At 40.8% G+C, this 19,436-nt stretch overlaps 1 protein-coding gene across 1 annotated transcript in view; it reads left to right on the forward strand.

Annotated features, from left to right (window-relative positions):
• Window positions 1-19,436, forward strand: part of GTF2IRD1 (GTF2I repeat domain containing 1) — a gene marked incomplete in the record, with an annotated part of 795,304 nt that overhangs the window by 263,239 nt on the left and 512,629 nt on the right. Inside the window, 1 exon segment of the mRNA XM_044054146.1 lies at window positions 15,310-15,614. Coding sequence (XP_043910081.1) covers window positions 15,310-15,614 — 305 coding nt within the window.

Consider the following 19,436-nt stretch of genomic DNA (forward strand, 5'->3'; position numbering starts at 1 on the left):
CGGAGCAGGTGGGTTCGGCTTTTGAACTGATGAGTGTGCCATCCCTGCCTACAGCTCTACACAGGGATACTGGCATTCTTCCCCCCCAAAGCTCCAGCTAATGTCTTGGCACCACCTCCTCCACCAGATAGCAGAAATTCAGAGCCTCCGGAAACCCCATTGGCTGAACCTCACTCTTCTAAGGCCTCCCCAGAATGCCCTTCTAACGAGCCCCCACAGAAGAGGACATGCAAGAGGAGGCATATAGACTCCCCTGATGAGTCTGTCACCTCAGGCACTGACCTCGAGGAGTCAGAAGGGTCCCCACGGTCATCCTTTGAAGATATCTCATTTGCAGATATCCTTGAGATCCTAAAACAGAGAGGCGGCTGGAACCCCATCACCCCTTCTGATGAGGAGTCTGTGTACCTGAAGGCCTTTGGATCTCAACCATCAGCCTCCTGGGTGTCTCCGCCTTTTGATGAGCTAATGGAATTGGTCAGTCGAAAGGCGTGGGAGTCACCTGACACTATGGAACCAGTCCCTCGAAGGCCAAACAAGTTTTTGTCAGCCCCCAGTGGAAAGGATTTTCTTATGAAACATGTGCCTGTAGATGCTATGGTGGGGGCAGCAACCACCAAGAAGGAACTTTCTGAGACATCCTCATCTGTTCATCCTTCGAACAAGATTCTCAAATGATGGACAGATACTGGAAGAGTGTCTTTTCATCAGCGACTTTTACACAGATCACTGAACTACCTCACACACTTTACAAGGCTACAAAGAGATCTCCTGAAGGAGCTAAGAGATGCTCTATAAGGTTCGTTGGCTGCGGGGGTGACAGAGAAAGTCACCTCCCAGCTGTCCACCTTAAATTCCGTCAACTCCTCCATGCGACTGATATCATATGCAGCGGATGGAGCGAGTAGGGCAGCGGGTTCAGGAGTTTCCCTGAGGAGACACTCCTGGATGCGCTTGTGTAATTTTGCGGAACCTTTTAAGTCTACCTTTATCAATGCCCCTTTTGATGGTTCCTCACTTTTTTGGACCTAAAGTTTAAGACACACTCACCAGATGCAAGCAGGAAGGGAAAACTCTCTCTGCCTTTGGAATACGTTCTTCAGTACCTTCAAGACCTTACCCTAAAGGACAGAAGAGTGGGAAAATGTGGTTCAAAAGATCCCAGGGAGCTTTCCAAGATGCACAAGGTGAATCCTTCCCCAGAGGCAGAGGGGGAGACAACAATGGTAGACTTCGGCCTAGAGGCAGAGGGGGTCTGCAAAATCAGGGTGACCGTGATTCCTTTCGCGGACGTCCCTACCAGCGCTCCTGAAAGGAGGCCCATCTGCTCTACTCTGGAGGCAGTCAGGGGACATTTATCTTTGTACCCAGAAGCCTGGCAAAATATCACAAAAGACAAGTGGGTAAAAAGCATAATATCCAGAGGCTATTCCATTCCCTTTTGCCATCCTCTCCCACACATCAGAACAATCCCAGATGTTCCACCCAGTTTAAATGAGCAAGCAACTATAGAAATTCAAATGTTGCTGGACATGAGTCATCCAAAAAGTTCCTGCAGACATAATAGGATTCTGAACTTACTCCAGATTCTTTTTAGTGCCAAAAGGAGCAGGGGACTGGAGACCCACATTGGATCTCGGGAAACTGAACGAATCTGTAAAAAAGTCCAAGTTCCAAATGGTGACACTGCAGTCAGTACTTCCCTTTTTAGGGAAAGACGATTGGATGTAGTCCATAGACCTCCAAGATGCGTGCTACCACATAAAAATGGATAGAACATCAAGGGGTCATTTACGCTTCTGGCTGGGAGCCAGTCATTATCAGTTCTGAGCTCTACCCTTTGGTCTCACTACAGCCCCCAGAGTGTTCACCAAATGCATGGCAGTAGTAACAGCTCACTTGAGACTTCTTGGATTCCTAGTGTTTCCGTATCTGGACAACTGTCTCCTAACTGCCACAGCCAAGCATCTACTTCAACAAGGCAGGAATGTGGCACTGGAAATTTGTGCTCAGCTAGGCATAACAGTCAATTTGCAAAAATCTGCCTTGTTGCCTTGTCAACATACTACCTTCATAGGCATAGACCTAGACACCGTTTCTATGATGGCACATCTTCCACCCAACAGAATTTCTGCCCTTAGATAGCAAATACTCCACCTTCTTCCCAAGAACAAGGTAAAGGCAAAGGTAGTTCTGAAACTTCTAGGAACCATGGAACCATGGCTTTGACCATAACTCTAGTTCCTCTCGCCAGGATGCATATGTGAATCCTTCAAGTGGCTCCTGTTTTCTCAGTGGTCATTACAAGAATGTCCTATGTCCCATCTGATCAGAATAATGGAGTCATGCAAGAGGGATCTATGGTGGTGGACTCAGTCCAGTCATCTGACCATTGGGAGACCCTTTATTCCACAACAACCTGTTGCTAGAATGACCACAGATGCTTCCCAGATGGGGGGCATTATCTGGGAAGAACAGTCCAAGGCATATGGCAAGACCATGAGGCCCATTTGCACATCAGTGTTCTAGAGATGAGAGCAGTGCTTCTGGCGTTGCAGGCACTCCACAACTCTCTTCCACTAGGGATGATTGCAATCTAGTCAGACAATATGTCGGTGGTATGGGACATAAACAAACAAGGAAGAACCAGATCATACCCAGTTTGTCGAGTGGCCCGGAGAGTTTGACAATGGGCGATATCTTCTCAGCACTTTCTAATAGCAATGCACATCCCGGGGAAATCCAACGTGTTAGTGGACAAACTCAGCAGAGCAATATTAATGCCCCATGAGTGGTCTCTAAACCAGAGCATAGTGGAACAGATTTTCCCGAAATGGGGCCAGCCTTGCTGCGATCTTTTTGCCAGTCCCATGAATACCAAATGCAGCAGCTACTTTGCCCTAATCTCCCCTCTGGGGGAGACACCAAGAGATGCTCTTGTTCACGATGGGCCCTCAGGACTTCTTTATGCCTTTCCCCCATTGCCCCTCATACCCAAAGTCATCCCAGAAAGCAAAATCCTTGGGAAGCAGGATGATTTTCATTGCCCCATATTGGCCTCTTTAAATTTGGTTCCCCTTCCTCTGGCCTCATCTGCAGGAGAAGCCATGGGTTTTGGACCCAGTTCCAGACCTTCTGACCTATATGTCAGGAACACTTCATCCTTCTCTCCATACCCTCAATTTGACAGCATGGCTGCTCCACTTCCAAACTTAGTCAGGCTTCAAGACTTCACTCCAGCAGTCAAACATGCATTGATATCCTCGCATAAAGATTCTACCAGAAAAATTATATACTAGTAAATGGAAGAGGTTCTCCTACTGGGCACAAACCAGAAAGACTGACCCCTTCTCTATTCGAATTCACTTAATTTTAGAATGTCTTACTGAGCTATTTCAACAAGGCTCGGTTGCAGCTACAATTGGAGTCCAGCTGGTGGCAATCTCAAATTTCCACAATGGTGAATTTTCTCCTAACCTAATGTCACACAGATTGTGTAAAGCATTCTTAAAAGGCACTTCTTTATTGAGACCTCCTTTTAAAGGACCTCTTCCTCCTTGTGATTTAAATTTTGCACTGCCTCATCTAACATTGCCACCATTTGAGCCCTCCTCATCTTGTGACCTCAAATTTCTTTTTTGGAAGACTATACTTCTAGTAGCAGTAACATCTGCAAGAAGAGTCTCAAAGTTACAAGCACTATCAATCAAACCACCATATTTGCTTTTTCATAAGGATACGGTATCGCTAAGAACTAATCCGTCATTTGTACCCAAGGTTTCTTCTCAATCCAATCTAAACAAATCTATTGAGCTTCCAGTCTTTTTTCCCAATCATAGCAAAAAGGCAGAGTATACACTCCATCAATTGGATATGCATAGACAACTCAGATTCTATCTCCATAGAACTAAAGATTTCAGAAAATCAGATCAATTGTTCATCTCTTTCTTTGAAGCAAAAAAGGGCATGCCAGTTTCATAAGTCACACTTTTAAATTGTATCACTTTTATATACACCTCCAATAATAGAAATCTGTCATTCAAAATTAGAGGTCACTCAACCAGAGCATTGGCAACATCCTCTGCTTTCCAGGCCAGGATGTCAATGGACAGTATTTGTGCTGCTGCTACGTGAGCGAATCCGCATATGTTTATTACTCATTACAAAGTTGCTTTGGCCTCCAAGGACAGGGCTTCATTTGGTTCCACTGTGCTCAAAGGTGTACTCCCGTAAGCCACCCAGGAAAAAGGTGCTAGGGACGTTGTCCCATCCAGTAAGAATGAAGGTGAGATAGGACAACATAACATAAAGAAGTTATGTACTCACCATAACGTTCCATGTTTGTTGTCCATCTCGCCCTTCATTCTTATGACCCTCCCACCTTCCCCCAGCCAAGGACTCCTAGAGAACCTGGTGGACAGTTGATTCCTCTGATAAATGAGCTCCTTTGACACTCCTTGTTTTTCCTTGACCTGATGTCATATGGTTATTTTAGTCTTTGTAATAGTTAGCAACAAACTAGATCTGGAGATTGCACCACTGCATGATGGGATACCTACTCTGCCACGAGCCAAGTTAGAGACTTCGAGCTAGTGTATTCAGCCGAGTCGGAGCCAAGGCAATATCCAGTAAGAATGAAGGATGAGATGGACAACAAACATGGAACGTTATGGTGAGTACATAACTTCTTTTTCTTTTGTATAAGAGTAAGTAGAAGCAACATGGTTTGCAGATGAATGTGTATGAGAAGAGTCATATTTATTATGTGTGATGTTAAGTTAGCTGTGTGTGAAGAGAGTATGATTTAGACCGAGGGTAGTTGTCCAGTGTAGTGTAGTGTAGTGCAGTATTTGTATATTAGTGATATTGATTGTGGTATACCTTTGAAGCTGGTTTGTGATGTAAGCAAAATGTTGTATATAATTGTAGTGATCTGGGGGAGGGGTGGAAGGCTAGTGAAATAGGTCACAGTAATTGGACTAGTGAGAGCCAAACAGTCTGAGCATGTCCAGAACCTACACAGGCCAGCACTGTTTTGCAGAACCAGGTAAGTGCAACGTGTTTACAAGAAATCGGAACAAAAGAGTAATTAAACATACAGAAGAATTTACCTTTTACATATGCAAGCCTGTGCAGAACTGATATAACACATATGATATAAATAGCTGCAAGGGAATCTGTACCTCGGGAGACAAAAAAGTAGTGGGTAGGGGTACTATAGCATAACCAGGACCTTTCAGAAGTAAAGTCAATGTAAATTAAGTACAAGTACAAGTTGATAATGGTTCAGCAATCACAGAAAAAGTGAAGCAGATGTAATATAATAACCCAGGAGAAGGGCCTCTATCATACCATATAACCTTGATTAGGTCAGAGTTAAACAGGCCTAGCAGTATAGGGGGTTAGAGGTTGTGTTCCATATAAGTGAGTAGGTGATAACTGATAGCAATTGTATGCATTTGAACAGGGCTGCCTAAGTAATAAAAAAGGAAAAAAAGGAAGACATAAGTTTAAATGATAACACAGCTAGGCATTTTCCAACATTCAAACCATCCACAATAGAAAAGTAAAGCAAATACATGAAAAACATCTACCTGATAATGCATTTAGACAGTTAGAGTAACATAAACATTTGCAATTAAACATTCCATTATAGAGTATACTTTCAGTTCTTTCATCTAAGCAGTACCCGCATTTCCTTTCATATAACAGTATGCAAATACATATAGGTATTTAGAGTAACATAAGCAATTGAAGTTCATTGTGCAAGTACTGTGTATACTGTCAGTATGTGCACCCAAACAATATCCAAAATTACACTCCTCTAACAGTTTGCAAATACAGTTAGACATTCCGTTACAAAACCAAATGAAATTAAATATTTAAAAACTGTGTATGCTGTCAGTGCTTTCATTTTAAGCATTAACTAAAAATCCCTCTCAATTAACAGTGTATCAAAAGACAGTGTCAAGCTGCATATGAACAACTCAAGTAAAAAAGAAAAATAAACAACAAAAAAATCTGTTTTGCAATGGTTGCTTAGTTACCTGTACATTTTTTACTGCCTTTAGTATTGGTGGTATGGTGCAGTGTCCATCGTCTATTATTTTCGATTATTAGTTACATCATCTCAAGTGAGATCCATAATTAGCTGTTAGTTTAAAGTCTCACTGTTCAAAATGGGGCGTGAACATGCAGGATGCCTAGAAAGATGTCTGTGAAGTATGCTAAATGTTATTAAAAGATAGCAGGGTAATTATTTGTGTATTTTAAGATTTGTTGGAATCTTCCAGAGAGTTTTTATCATAGATCTTAACTAAAATAGCACATGTCTGTCTTGGGGAATGTGATAATTGTCAGGCTGCAAATATGGGGTGAAGATCACTTGCACAATGAGAGGACCATATTTTGGGGTTTGTTCATCAAAAGCTAACCAGTAGTTCTTGCTGTGCCTTTCTATTGCTCGGCCCTAGTGGTGACAGTACATTCCCATCATCCATCATCAGTAAACTACCACTGGTATTTGTAGCTGGGGCTCATATACATGTTTTATGTTTTGCAGGCAGTGGTAATATAACTGTCAGAACTTAACATTGCTTTAAGGGCTGATATTCTTTACTTATTTGAATTCAAAGACATGACTGGTGTGTTCTTCATCATTTCAGTAGCATAGGTAGTCTTTGGAAAAGGCTTTAGGGAGAGGCAGTACAAGGTTGTGTATAAATAAATAATAGTGATTTCATTTTGTGTACAAAAATTTGTGTTGCTGCATGATTACATTTACTTTCTGTGTACTACTGTCTTAATATGGCGAGAACTGCTGTTCAAAATGAAATAGGTAGAGACTGAATGCCCTTGTTGAGAAACAGACAGCAGTATATGTGTATATAAAATATTCCTTGCTAAGTTTTGTTTGCATTTGTTCATGTTTTATTGTTGATCCTTCATTTCCCAAATATTTATAACATTCTTATGTCATCTGAAAAACTTTGACTACTTGCAGTTGTGCTTTCAGTTCCTCATCTGATCTGATCTGATAAGTAGACAGTTTAAAGGGTTAAGAGCAAGACAGAATAGCAGAGGTGACATGGAGTCAACTTGGAATATCCCCTTTTGAATTTTTATCTGTGGAATAATAATTTGTCCTTTGTCATGGCTGTAATTGATCAGTGTACAGATAATCCTTTGTTCCATATGAACACTTCTGAATAGGCGGTATGCAACCGAGTACAGCTGGAGTTTCTTCAGTTGAGCTGCATAGGGCATCTGCTTGAGGCCAGTGATCCTCTTGGTGAGGTACTCCTGTGGTCTTTCCAGTTGTTACAGGTGTCTTGTAAGGTACATCCCAAATGGGGCATTGTACTCTATGATGGGTCTGATGAGTGATGCGTAGAGGGGCCCAATGACATCTTTCGATCTGGATGCAAACCTTTTGCGATTAGGTGGGCCACATAGAAGTATTTTCTCACCACTTTGGCAATGTGATTATCAAAGGAGAGGATGCTATTTACCTGGGTCCCCAGATCCCTTATTACATCTTCCGTATTTAGGGGGCTACCACCTATGTGGTAGTTTGTGGGTGCTTTGTTTTTTCCAAAGGGGATGACTATGCACTTTTTGGCATTTAGCTTGAGGCCATGGTTTTGACACCAGGTATCTGTCTCAGTGAGACCCTTTTGGAGGATGTTTGTGTCAGCCGGAGAGTCAGGTATAGCCCCTAGTTTGCAGTAGTCTGCAAACTTGGTCAGCCATAGTCCTCCTGTGCTTGCCTGTACCTCTGAGAAGTATATGCTAAACAGGAGGGGCTGAGCCCTGGGGAACAACACTTGTAACCGGTTTAGAGTCAGACCTAGCTCCCGCAACTCCTACCATGTGGGTTCTGTCTGTGAGCTAGTTGGCAACCCATCTTGTGACGTGTGGGTTTATGTTCAGGCTGGTGAGCTTGTCTATAATACCTGAGTGGGAAATGGTGTCGAAGGCCTTTGCGAGGTCTAGGTAGGCTGTGTGGACCACCTTTCCCTCATCTATAGCCTTGGTAACTGTTTCAAAGAAGTCTACCAGGTTTAAGAGGTATGATCTGCCCTTAACAAAGCTGAACTGGGTACGGTCCAGTGTTTGGAGGTTTCCTATGTCTCTGTTAATGAGATCCATGATGATGCACTCCATAGCTTTGCAGACCAAGCTAGTCAAGCTTATAGGGTGATAGTTCCCACCTTTCCCTCATCTATAGCCTTGGTAACTGTTTCAAAGAAGTCTACCAGGTTTAAGAGGCATGATCTGCCCTTAACAAAGCCGAACTGGGTAGGGTCCAGTGTTTGGAGGTTTCCTATGTCTCTGTTAATGAGATCCATGATGATGCACTCCATAGCTTTGCAGACCAAGCTAGTCAAGCTTATAGGGCGATAGTTCCCGGGGTCCATTGTGGCTCAACCTTTAACCGTTACTGTGTGCCACTCTGTGGGCACATAGCCTATGGAGAGGCTGAGTTTAAACAGTGTGTTTAGTTGAGGGGTTAGTTCATCTTTGAGCTCGTGTAGGATGCAGCTTGGGACACTGTCCGGTCCCATCGATGCTCTATTTTTGGCTTTGGAGAGGGCTGTTTTAACCTGAGTGTCTGTGATTTCAGGGGAACTACATTCTTCTGGTATAGTTTTGGGCCCTTTTGGGGGTGGGGGGGGGGTGAAGTTTGCACTGAACCTGTCTGCCAGGATGTTGGCTATATCAGTCAGTTCAGTGTATTTTGTGCCATTCCGCACTAACTCTGAGCAGATCTGAGAATTGCCACTTAGATTCTTGACATAGCTAAAGAATGCCTTGTGGTTATCTTTGGAGTCCATGACAATTTTTCTTTCGAAGCTAGCCTTGGATAATTTTATGAGGGAACGTAGTTTCTTGCTGATACTGATCAGGGATGTCTTTCCTTCTTGGGATTTTACTCTTTTCTGTACTAGTTTCCTCCTTCTATTGTATAGCTTGTTTATGGCAGGGGTCCACCAGACTGTTTTCCTTTTCTTGGAGGAGTGAGTCTTGGTTTTGTTTGGGATAGCACGATCCATGCATTCTTGTAGGTGCCTGTAGAGTGCATTAGTAAAGGATTTTGCATCTTGGATAGCGTTATCTTTTAGCATGTGGTCTTTGAAACTTCCCACCTTGGTCTTAAGTAATGTGAAGTTTGCTTTTGAAAAGTTTTTCATGGTGGTTTCTTTGACCGGGGGTGGTGGCGGAATTTGGATATCCAGAGTGATTAGTTTATGGTCAGATCTAACCAGCGAGGGGTTGACCTCTGGTGTGGAACACCGGTCGCCGATGTTGGTGATGACCAGGTCCAATATGTTGTCACCTCTGGTGGGGGTGTTGACCAGTTGATCCAGGGCATTTGAACTTATAAATTCTAGGAAATGTTGGGCAAGGGAGTTTGTACCTGAGTAGTTCTCCCAGTTAATGTTTGGATAATTGAAATCACCTAATATCAGGGTGTTTGGTAGGACCTTTATGTTTCCCAGTGTTTCCAGGAATGTGGAGTGGGGGTCCTGGGACATGGTGGGTGATCTGTAGAAAGCTATAATTTGAATAGCAGTTTTGCCTGTTAGTTGCACGTGGATGATCTCTGAAGCATCATGCTGTGCCACTAACCCGAAGGTGTGGGTATCCTTGATGAATATGGATACTCCCCCGCCTTTTGTATTTCGGTCAAGGTTTTGTGGCCGAAATGTATGGTATGAGTTGTAGCCTGGTAGTTCTGGGGTGCTCTCTGGAGCCTTAAACTAGGTTTCTGTTACTGCACATATATCGATTTTCTCCATACTGAGAAGTGCCTCGAGTGTGTGCATTTTGAGGTTTAGACTTATATACACACTTTTGTTTGCACTTATGTATATATGTGGTATGTGTGATTTCTTGGGTTCTTATTTATAATATGTATGTTTCCTAACTGTGGAAACTATGGAGTAGACAAATAACAAATATGGCCCTAAATAATGGTGTTGAATAGACAGGTCTTTGCTATAGTACCGCATGTTTTGTTCATAGATTTTATTTATTTCATATTATCAAAATTATTGCTGTACCTTCTTTAATTCCCGGACCTAATTATTATTATTTTATCATAATTTAATGACAACTGCAACAGTAGCAAGCACCAACAGTCTAGCACTCTCAGTACACCTAAACACGACACAGTAACCTCACTAAACCACTAATCCAAACCCCAAAACACACAAAAAAATGTTGCATTAAACATCCCATGGCATTAAAGTCACTACCTTTAAACACAAAGAAAACCAACCACAAAAACTTCACCATACCAAACCAGCCTTATACAAAATACAAACTACTACCCCTTCCCTAACCTTAAATATAAAGAACTACAGGATACAAGATTATATTTAATGGATCCACTCCACCTCCACTTTAGGATACTACAGCTGTGGTAGGAAAACACATTTCAACATCAAACTGATATTAAGTACTTAAAAATACTAATCTACATTAATTGGAAAGTCAAACAAAATGGGTCCTGTAATGATCTCCATATGTGAATGAAATCCCACCCACACAGATAAGAGCTGATGATCCCCTGAAGAAATACATAAAACCCCAAAGAACTGAAGAGTTAAAAAAGACAAAAGCATATCACGAGGAAAGAAATGATCGCCAAATTACACTACCACCACAAGCCTGAGAGATAAAGACCTGGAAAAAACAGTGCACTAACATCTACACTAAATCAATAAAATATTAAAAATAGTTAACAATAAACATTTCTACAAATTCCTTCTTCCCAGGCTGTGTATAAAGTGCCATTGCTGAATACATTAAGTAGGAAAACAAAAAGCCCAATAAAAACCCTCCCCATATTTGTAAAGTGCTGTCTAGTAAAACATCCATTCATCATCTTTGCATGTCCCACAAAGTTTTCTGGCAGTCATTATGAGATCTAGAGATATCTTTTTATCTGACTGGCTCACTGCAAACAGCGACCTGACAGCCATGCACCAGAACACATCACAATCCTTAATGCTTTACTTTTCTAGAATCCAGACTCAAAACTGGACTCCCACCAATCTACCCATCAGTCTAGTTCATAGGTTTACTAAATCAAAGCAATAAACAAAAGACGAACAATTTCTCCAAAAGTAAATCCAAGCTTAACATGTCCAAATCCATTAATAATCAAGTATCACCTGCTAGGCTGGTTGTGAACAATTCTCTGTGCATTTTTTAGACTGCCACTACGTCACTGACTACTGCTTACTTTGGTCTGCCTTTTTGGCTAAAAAGTGCCAGTAAATTTATAAGAGCATTGCCACCAGAATACTGAAATGGAGCAAAGGTTCAAATCTATGGACAAGAGATGGCCACCCATCTAGTCTGCAATAACTGAGGAAAAAGACTAGAACGCTGCTAAGTACTTCCTAGCATTCTCATGCCACTGCAGGAATTACTACCCTGCTCAAACCAGCAGAGTCAACGAGAACCCTACACTGTGTCCCCCCCCCCACCACCAAGAAACGGATTAGATACAAGACCGCTGGACTCAGTTGATCATAATTATTGTTATTTACTTAGAAATGCAAATGACTTGTAAATAAATTTAAAACTATCCTAGTTACAAGAGACATCAGGGACCAGTACTTGGTAATCCAGGATGGTTCTGGAAACAAATGAAAAAACTCTCTAGATGGCACCACATTGCACCACCCTCACTGCAGGCAAATGTGCATTTAAAATATTATTCAAAATATATTAGAGACATTTGCATAACACGTCTCATTTCAACACCCTTAACATCTCTGCATCTCATTATCTGGAGTCCACTATATCTATTGAGTCCATTTTCAGCTCAGAAAATGATTTCCACTTTAAGAACAGTTACCCTATCTCAGATTAATAAAAGGATTAAGAAAGCTTTCTTTTACAGCAAGAATGGGTCTGATGTATTTACCTGAATTTTCTTAAAGCCTGTGATACTTTATTTCATAACCACATCTCTAAAATGCATCACTAACACCAACACCTGTCTCTCCATTTGTGTGTTTCCTGAACTGTGGTAATTTTCCAGTGTTCTCCCTATCTTCAAACGTTACTCTAGTTCTTGGAAACATTGCCAGTGTTATCCCTTCACTATCCCCAAACACAGCTTTAACTCTGGGGAGAATTGCAAATGTTATTCCTTCCCTATTCCCAAACCCAACTCTAGTTCTAGCCCTGATTCCTTTTGCCCTCTTGCCTTGATATCTTCCTTTGCCAGAATTATGGAGAAATTGTTTTGGGGGAGATCTGAGGTGCTATTTATAATACTACTGGAAATTTGGCCATGGTATTTGGGAAAATTCCCCTTCTTTTTCAATAGATGCCTTGGGATCTTTTTTAATTTCACCTGAGTTACCACCAATTCAAACAGATGGGACCTCGACTTAATGCCTCAACTGAAGGATGGCAGACTCAGGGGTGCAGCACCCACCTTGTTCTGCACTGTAATGTCAGCAATCCATCTACCTTGTTTTGGAATAGAACCCACAGTCTTGTGCTCCAAAGCTGAGTGTGCTACCTGTTGCACCACTGACACCGAAGGCTGCTACCATACAGTTTCTCCTACAGTCTGAAGCATATGGCCTTTTCATTCGCTACTGGCATGGTTTTAAAAAGGAACATGACACTAGTACTGATCTTCTGTCTTTGATTGAAGCCCTGTACCATGTAACGAATACAAGGAACCTCACATTTACAATTTTCATTGACCTTCTAAGGTAATTGGCTATGTAGGTGACACCCTAACACCCTACTCATTAAAGAAATCTTCCTCTATGGCATAGACTCTGCTAGTTTGAATTAGTTCTCTAATTACCTGTATGATAGATTCTTTAAAACTGTCCCTCAGATATATGTCACTCCCTCTTCTTAATATTTTCTGATGTTCCACAAAGCTGTATCCTTAGACCATTGCTATTTGCCATTTACCTTAATATCGACATTTCCCAAAAGACTTATTATATTGCTCTTAATGCTGATGATTTTGTCTTCTGAGACTCTGACACTTTGCCTTTGACCATCTGTAAATGTCTTTGTCCTGCTTTGTTTATGTCAGGGCTGTGTATGTAGGAGACTCATCTCAATAAACAAATAAAGTAGCATTTGGCACCCAGAAATAATATAGCTTACATTTATGGAATCTCACTGTCCCAGATGGTAGACTTTGTACACTGCAGAGTCAATTAAATATTTTGGGGTCTGCTTAGACCTATCTCTTATTTTCTCCACTCATATTCACAGTACTTGAAGCAAAAATACATCCGTGTTCTATATATTAAACAACATTTCCAACCTACTTACAAAACAGGACATGATTGCCATTGGCATGAGAGTATCTCTAACAAGCCTTGAATACTCCCTTCCTCTGTTTCTGGTAGAAATGTGCAAAAAGTACAAGCAATGCAGAATTGCATCCTCCGCTTTAGTATTGGAACTACAAAAAAGCTTTACCGCCATCTTGCAGTCAAGCAGGCTACCTAACTCCTGATTACCTTAGAAAACTTACTCTTCTCCTTAGCACAGTTCTGTATGCTTTTCACACAGACCAGTGCAAGGCCTTGTATCAACTCATTAGATCTTCTGACTGTAATGTAGTGTTACTTATCATTCCACTTTATTCACTTGTCTACACTAACAGAGCTTTCCATTGCTTTGGTCCATCTACCAGGAACTCAATCCCAAGCACGCTTCATGAGCTCTTTACCCTTATTTCTTTACCGACTACCTTAAAGCTAACCAGCAAAAGCATACAAAGTACAGATGTACTGGATGTACATCTTAAATATCTACTCAACAGCTGTCATTGTTTTTATCTGCAAGGCAGCATTCTTGGGTGGCGAAAGCCAGGGTACATTTTTTGGCTAGGCTTGTATGGGCCCTAGGGCCGATAGCCTAGTACCTACCTATGAACCTATGAACCTATTCCTTGTGTAACATCTGTCATGAGTACATGAGTAGTTTTAAGTATTGCTATGTATGTATTTATGTCATTTTTTTGTCTCTTACTGATCTTCGTACATTGCTGCTTTTTGTACTTTACTGCATCTTATTGTAGTGTTTTATGATACATGTCACTCTGTCATTGTTATATTTCATTTTCTGTAACTAACTCACTGCTGGGATGTCGGGAGGAATAATAAACTCCACAAAGCTTGTCTGGATGATGGGCCCTCCAGATGGCCTTCACCCTAGGGAATCAAAAGGGATTCCTTCAACCCCGAGACATTAATGGGCTAACGGGTAGCTTCATAGCTGGCAGGCAAAGAGGAAAAGCACCTGGGAGGGAAGGACTAGTACTAGCAACGCAGCTGGATGTCTTGTAGGTGTTAAGCCCCCCAAAATCCTGGTATCTCCATTGAGCCACTACCTTGTATCCATTGAACTTTTTCTTCTTTTTCTCTTATTTTTAAAGATGTAAGCCATTCAGACTTCATTGATTCCATTGAGATATTTCAGTAACTCAGTTTCTGAGCATTTTAGATTATAGTGCTGACTTTTAAAATTGCAGTGGGGGTTCTTCAGAATATGAGACATGCATACATAAAACCCTTTGCAGATAAGGACATGGAGTGTTTGTAATGCACTTGATTATTTAAATGCTAAGCAAGTCTGACTTTAAGAAGAAAATCAGCAAATCTAGGTGGGGCATGGCTAAATCCAAGAGCACAAATCTTGGTGTTATGCCTAAATCATAGCAGTAAAAAGGTATGCTTAGAAGTGTAATGTACTCTCAGAATCCTCTTAATGATTTTGTCAAGAAGATGAGCACAGTGCCCTTTTTATTTAAATTCTTGCTGATTTTTTTTTTAACTTCTCTAAACTGAACTTACTGCCTCAGGATGTACAAGGTAGTGGATAGCTGATTCTCACACCTATCCTCGTGTAACAAAGTATGTAAATATATTAGATATGTTAGTACAAATCTGTCTGCACATTATATACGTCCTCCTCACTGGAGAGGACAGCTCTCAGGTGCTCAGTACTTCTTCCATTCTACCCCGCTCTCAGAAACCTGGGCTTACTGTTGAGCACGTTTTATTAGCATGCACTATGTTAGGCCACATATGAATACATGTGTATGTGTGTTGGACAGGTATGAAAGAACATTGGTTTAATATGTCATCCCCACTGCAGTGCCACCTGTGGAACACATGGTAGCATGTCATAGTTGAGTATTAGTACGCATTCCTCATGTACAAGATTTTGGTAGCTTCTTAGGTGTATTTTAAACTCACTGTATTGCTGATACTGCTAAAATAAATGCATTTTGTTTTTCAGATCCACAGATGAACCCCTTCGAGAACTTAATTGTATTGGCAGTTTGAATTGTGTGTCTTCAGCTGGCAAAACCAGTCGAAGTCTTCCATTACAGAACAATCAAGTTGTTGAGAAAGCTCATTCCCCTCCTACCACTCACATGACCACATGCCTTTATAACTTGCCAGTGACTACACCAGGTTCTGTGGAGCCAAAACAGGAAGTGCCAGTGAACGTTCATTCAGCAGCAGAGAACAGTGAAGCTCAGAACTCGAGGCCTTCAACTCATCAGAAGCCGTCTGATGTGGAAGACTACAGAGATTCTGGTGGGAACGCCCCCCCTTGAAGTTTTAAAGTTTTAAGTAGGTCGGGGAGAGGTGGTCAAAAATGCCCAAAGGAGTAGAATGTGCAAGTGCATTTGCCCAGAAAAATGTATATTAGGTCAACTAATACCTTTGTTGCATGATGCTTTGAATGACATTGTAAGAGTGAGAGAAAAAGTACAGACATGGTGGAAAGAGGTTTTGCAGGACTGGGTACTTATAATGTCATCAAAGTTATTGAATTTCTGTAAACCACTGGCCAATGGTCATTACATTTTTTCCATACAAATGTTGTGACTTAGAAGATTGCTTTATCTGTAAAGGTGTTTTATTGCTCAGTGGTTACTGTACTTGTATAAATAAAGCAGCATCAACAGAAATTGTTGTTACACTGCAGAAGCTGAGTGACAGAATATACAGTACATCACTGCAGATAAGGCAGCATTAGTAGGGTGTGCTTATATACTTAGTACATTTTATGGTAGTGACGTCAGTGCGGTCCTGCTAGGTTATACACAGGAATTTAGAGTTTTGTCAAAAAAGAATGATTGAGTTATAGTCTTGTTTCCCAACTTCTGCTTTCCTTTTAAGTCTTTTCTAGTCCCAAACCATCTGTCCAGAAACCTGTCCCACTTACCCCATTTTTGTCATGGATTACTGAAATTCAGCTTTGTATCTTTCCTGTCCAGTGCCAGTCCATTCCAACCATCTATTATTTGTTTAATGAAATAAGTAGCTTCTGATGCTGCTGTATTGTGCCTACTTTACTGTTTGTTTTGTGGTTCTTTGTAAATTTCGAAAAACAATCTTTCTATCTTTACTTTCTCCAGCTCATTATGACATTTTTTTCAAGGTGTACATGTCAAGAACTATTTTGTTAGGTATCATTTTGTTACATTCAAGACTATCCATTTTGAAATGGGTTCTGCTTCAACTATGCATTGGTCCTTTCCATTGTTTGATTTCCAGTGCTAAACCTAGAACTGTAGTTGAAAGTTTAAGAGTTAAAAATGATTAAGTGGCAGAAACAGCATATTTGACCAGCTAGTCTCCCAGTGGCTTGCCTTTTGTCACACACTCCCCTTCTGCCTTGAAGTTTTAGATGAGGAGAACTCTGGATTGCCTTATTTTGTGTTCTACTTCTGCATCTTCTGTACGTATAACTGTTGTAATTGAATTATCATCAGTATATTATTGTATGTAATGTCCAATAGCTTCAATTTTCCAAGTTCTTTCTTGTCCTTTACAGTATCAGATGACATCTTAATAGCCATCCTAAAAAGAGCACACGTTTGCTGCTGGTTATTCATTTTCTTTGGTAACATTGTGAGAAGATTGTCTAAATGAACCTGTTTGGCTGTGACCTAAGGGTAACAATAGAGATGGATTCAGGGGCAGAAATACAAAATGTAACAATAAGCCAGTAACACAAACAAAAATCTGAAAGAAATTGAATTATGATAATGTTAAATAATAGAGTTCTATAAGCACAGAATATAAAAGAGGCCCAGGTGACCTATTGAATTCAAAGACTCGTGTATAGTGCTTAAAATAATCCTTATAAGAAAGAAGAAAAGTCATAAATTCATGTGATAGAGTTCCCTTTTGATGTCAGCATGGCTGTTTGAGGAGCAGTAGTGAATAACAGGTGTCCTGTGAAGCTTTGTATTGGGAGATGTTTAAAGGTTAGTGGTTTAATATGGTACAGAAAGCAGGAAATTTCTGTTGAATGAATGCTGTATAATATTGAATTCCAGAGGATTAACCAGAGGCAGAGAAGGTTTTATTGCTGGAATTCAGTGTAGGAGCTGGAAAGGCTGGGTTCATATTTCAAGTAGGTATGCTGCTGGACAATTTAGATGCTTCCCCAAAAGGCAGAGGAGTGCCCAGAGTTGGATAGTAATCAGGTTTTGGGAGACTACAGATTTTCCATAGTGTAGTGGTATACACATAAAGTGTAATAAGCATACATTTATCTGTTTGATGTCAAATACTATGGTGGCCTTTCCTGGGATTGCCAGGATTAATACTGCATTCGGTCTTGATATTTGCATGCTAGTGACACTGTCTGAGATGAGAAGACAGTGTTCCAGAATGGAAATACGTATGTTTTTGTCTTTAGTAGCTCTAGCTTAGGTCCTGAGCTAAAGAGAAAACAGATAACAAACAGTGCAGGCTGATCAGTGACTGTGATCTTAGCGTTTACTTTGTCAAAGTGATGTGAGAAAGGGAGATTTGGACCTTGGCAGACTGAAAGGTATTCAAATCTTGTAGCTGTTCTGATTAGTCTGCTGAATTGAGGGGAAGTATGACAAGTCACTCAGGTGGTACTGATTTTAATGTGATATGGGGACTGACATGGCTTCTGTTTTATGAGAAATTGGTAATTAGCTGCCTTAACTGAAAAATAATGTTGCTAGTTTAAGTAGCTTCATCCTTGTTACTGGCAGGACTGATGTCATCAGGCGCTAGGTAGCTGTGCACCTTTAACTTACCCAGGCTACTAAACCCTTGCTTCTCCTTTATATGTTTATTTTGCCACTTACTGTAAGGCATACACTTCAGAAAAATGGTCCCCAGCTACAGTAAACTGTTGTCTTTTGGCGTTTCCCGGTTAGAGGTCGCCACAGTAGAACTCCGGTCCGCTAATGATTGGCAGTAGATTTTTTGATGAACGTCGAGGTGCCAGCTCGACGTTCAACCTTCAATGAAGGCACGCCCATTTACGCATGTCTTTCGAATGCCCACCCAACAGGGAGGACATGCAGACTCCACACATAAGGCACTCCCCGCACTCCAGCCAAGAATCGAACGGGAGAACCTCTTGCTGTGAGACAGCAACGCTACTGCTGCACCACCGCGGAAACCCCAAACTACAGTAAACTACTGTTTGTTATTTTTCTTTCTTTCAGTGTACTTTGTCATCATTTTGATGCATTGCCTTTTTTTCTTTACTTCTGATTTGGGGTTCTGGGCAGAAACTTGACTTTTTTGCAAAATGTTCAGTCTTTGCAATTTTTTTCTGTGTTCTGTAGCCCCCATGTCTTAGACATTTCCTTCTCTCTCACTTTCTTAACACTGTTCCTCTTTTTTGTGTTGTGATATTTGACTTTTTTTTTTTTTGCTTTTCTGGATGCCTTTGCTTTGGTGCCTTGAAAAACAGCAAATTTGTAATTATTTACTGTTCTGGTGTTTAAGCTGGTTGTGCTGTTGCTGAATCTTGTTGTTTTGCCAGTTATTCTTGTTAGAGAAATGGAGTGTACATTAAAAAATACAGTTACAAAATAAAGAAAAAAAGGCTTCCTTCTAAATATAAGCATTTGGAAAGTGTATATTGTTTAGGTGAACAGTATAATAAATCTAGATGGGATATTTGCCTGGATTTTACTTATCATGTCCCCAGAAATAGAAAAAAATATGTTGAAATTCTTAAGGGGAATTTTTTTCTTGGCTAGGAACAACAAACTGTCAATTCCAAAGGAACCTTCAGAGCCAGTTCCATCAATTGCCACATTAGATCAGGATGTGGTTATTGTTTTGTCAGATTCTCTAAAGTCTCATAAAAATAGAACTAAGCATGTGATTGAGAACACAGATCTTCGTCTTCTTCAGGTCCTCATTCAACAAACCATACATTTAATAGTTTTATGCCTATTGTTACCTTAAAGGTGGTATCTGATAAGTCAGCTGCTAAGCTTGTAAAGTCACCGTTACTTTATTAACTGATAAAGATGTTTCCCAAGTAATGAATTCATTATCAACTTCTACTTGTTCACTTTCTATTCCTTTTTCTGAGGTAGACTATGATAAGCCTTTGGAGACATT

Source organism: Protopterus annectens, chromosome 13.part0 (assembly GCF_019279795.1).
Source record: "Protopterus annectens isolate FY-2018-M chromosome 13.part0, PAN1.0, whole genome shotgun sequence".
NCBI classification, from domain to species: Eukaryota; Metazoa; Chordata; order Ceratodontiformes; family Protopteridae; genus Protopterus; species Protopterus annectens.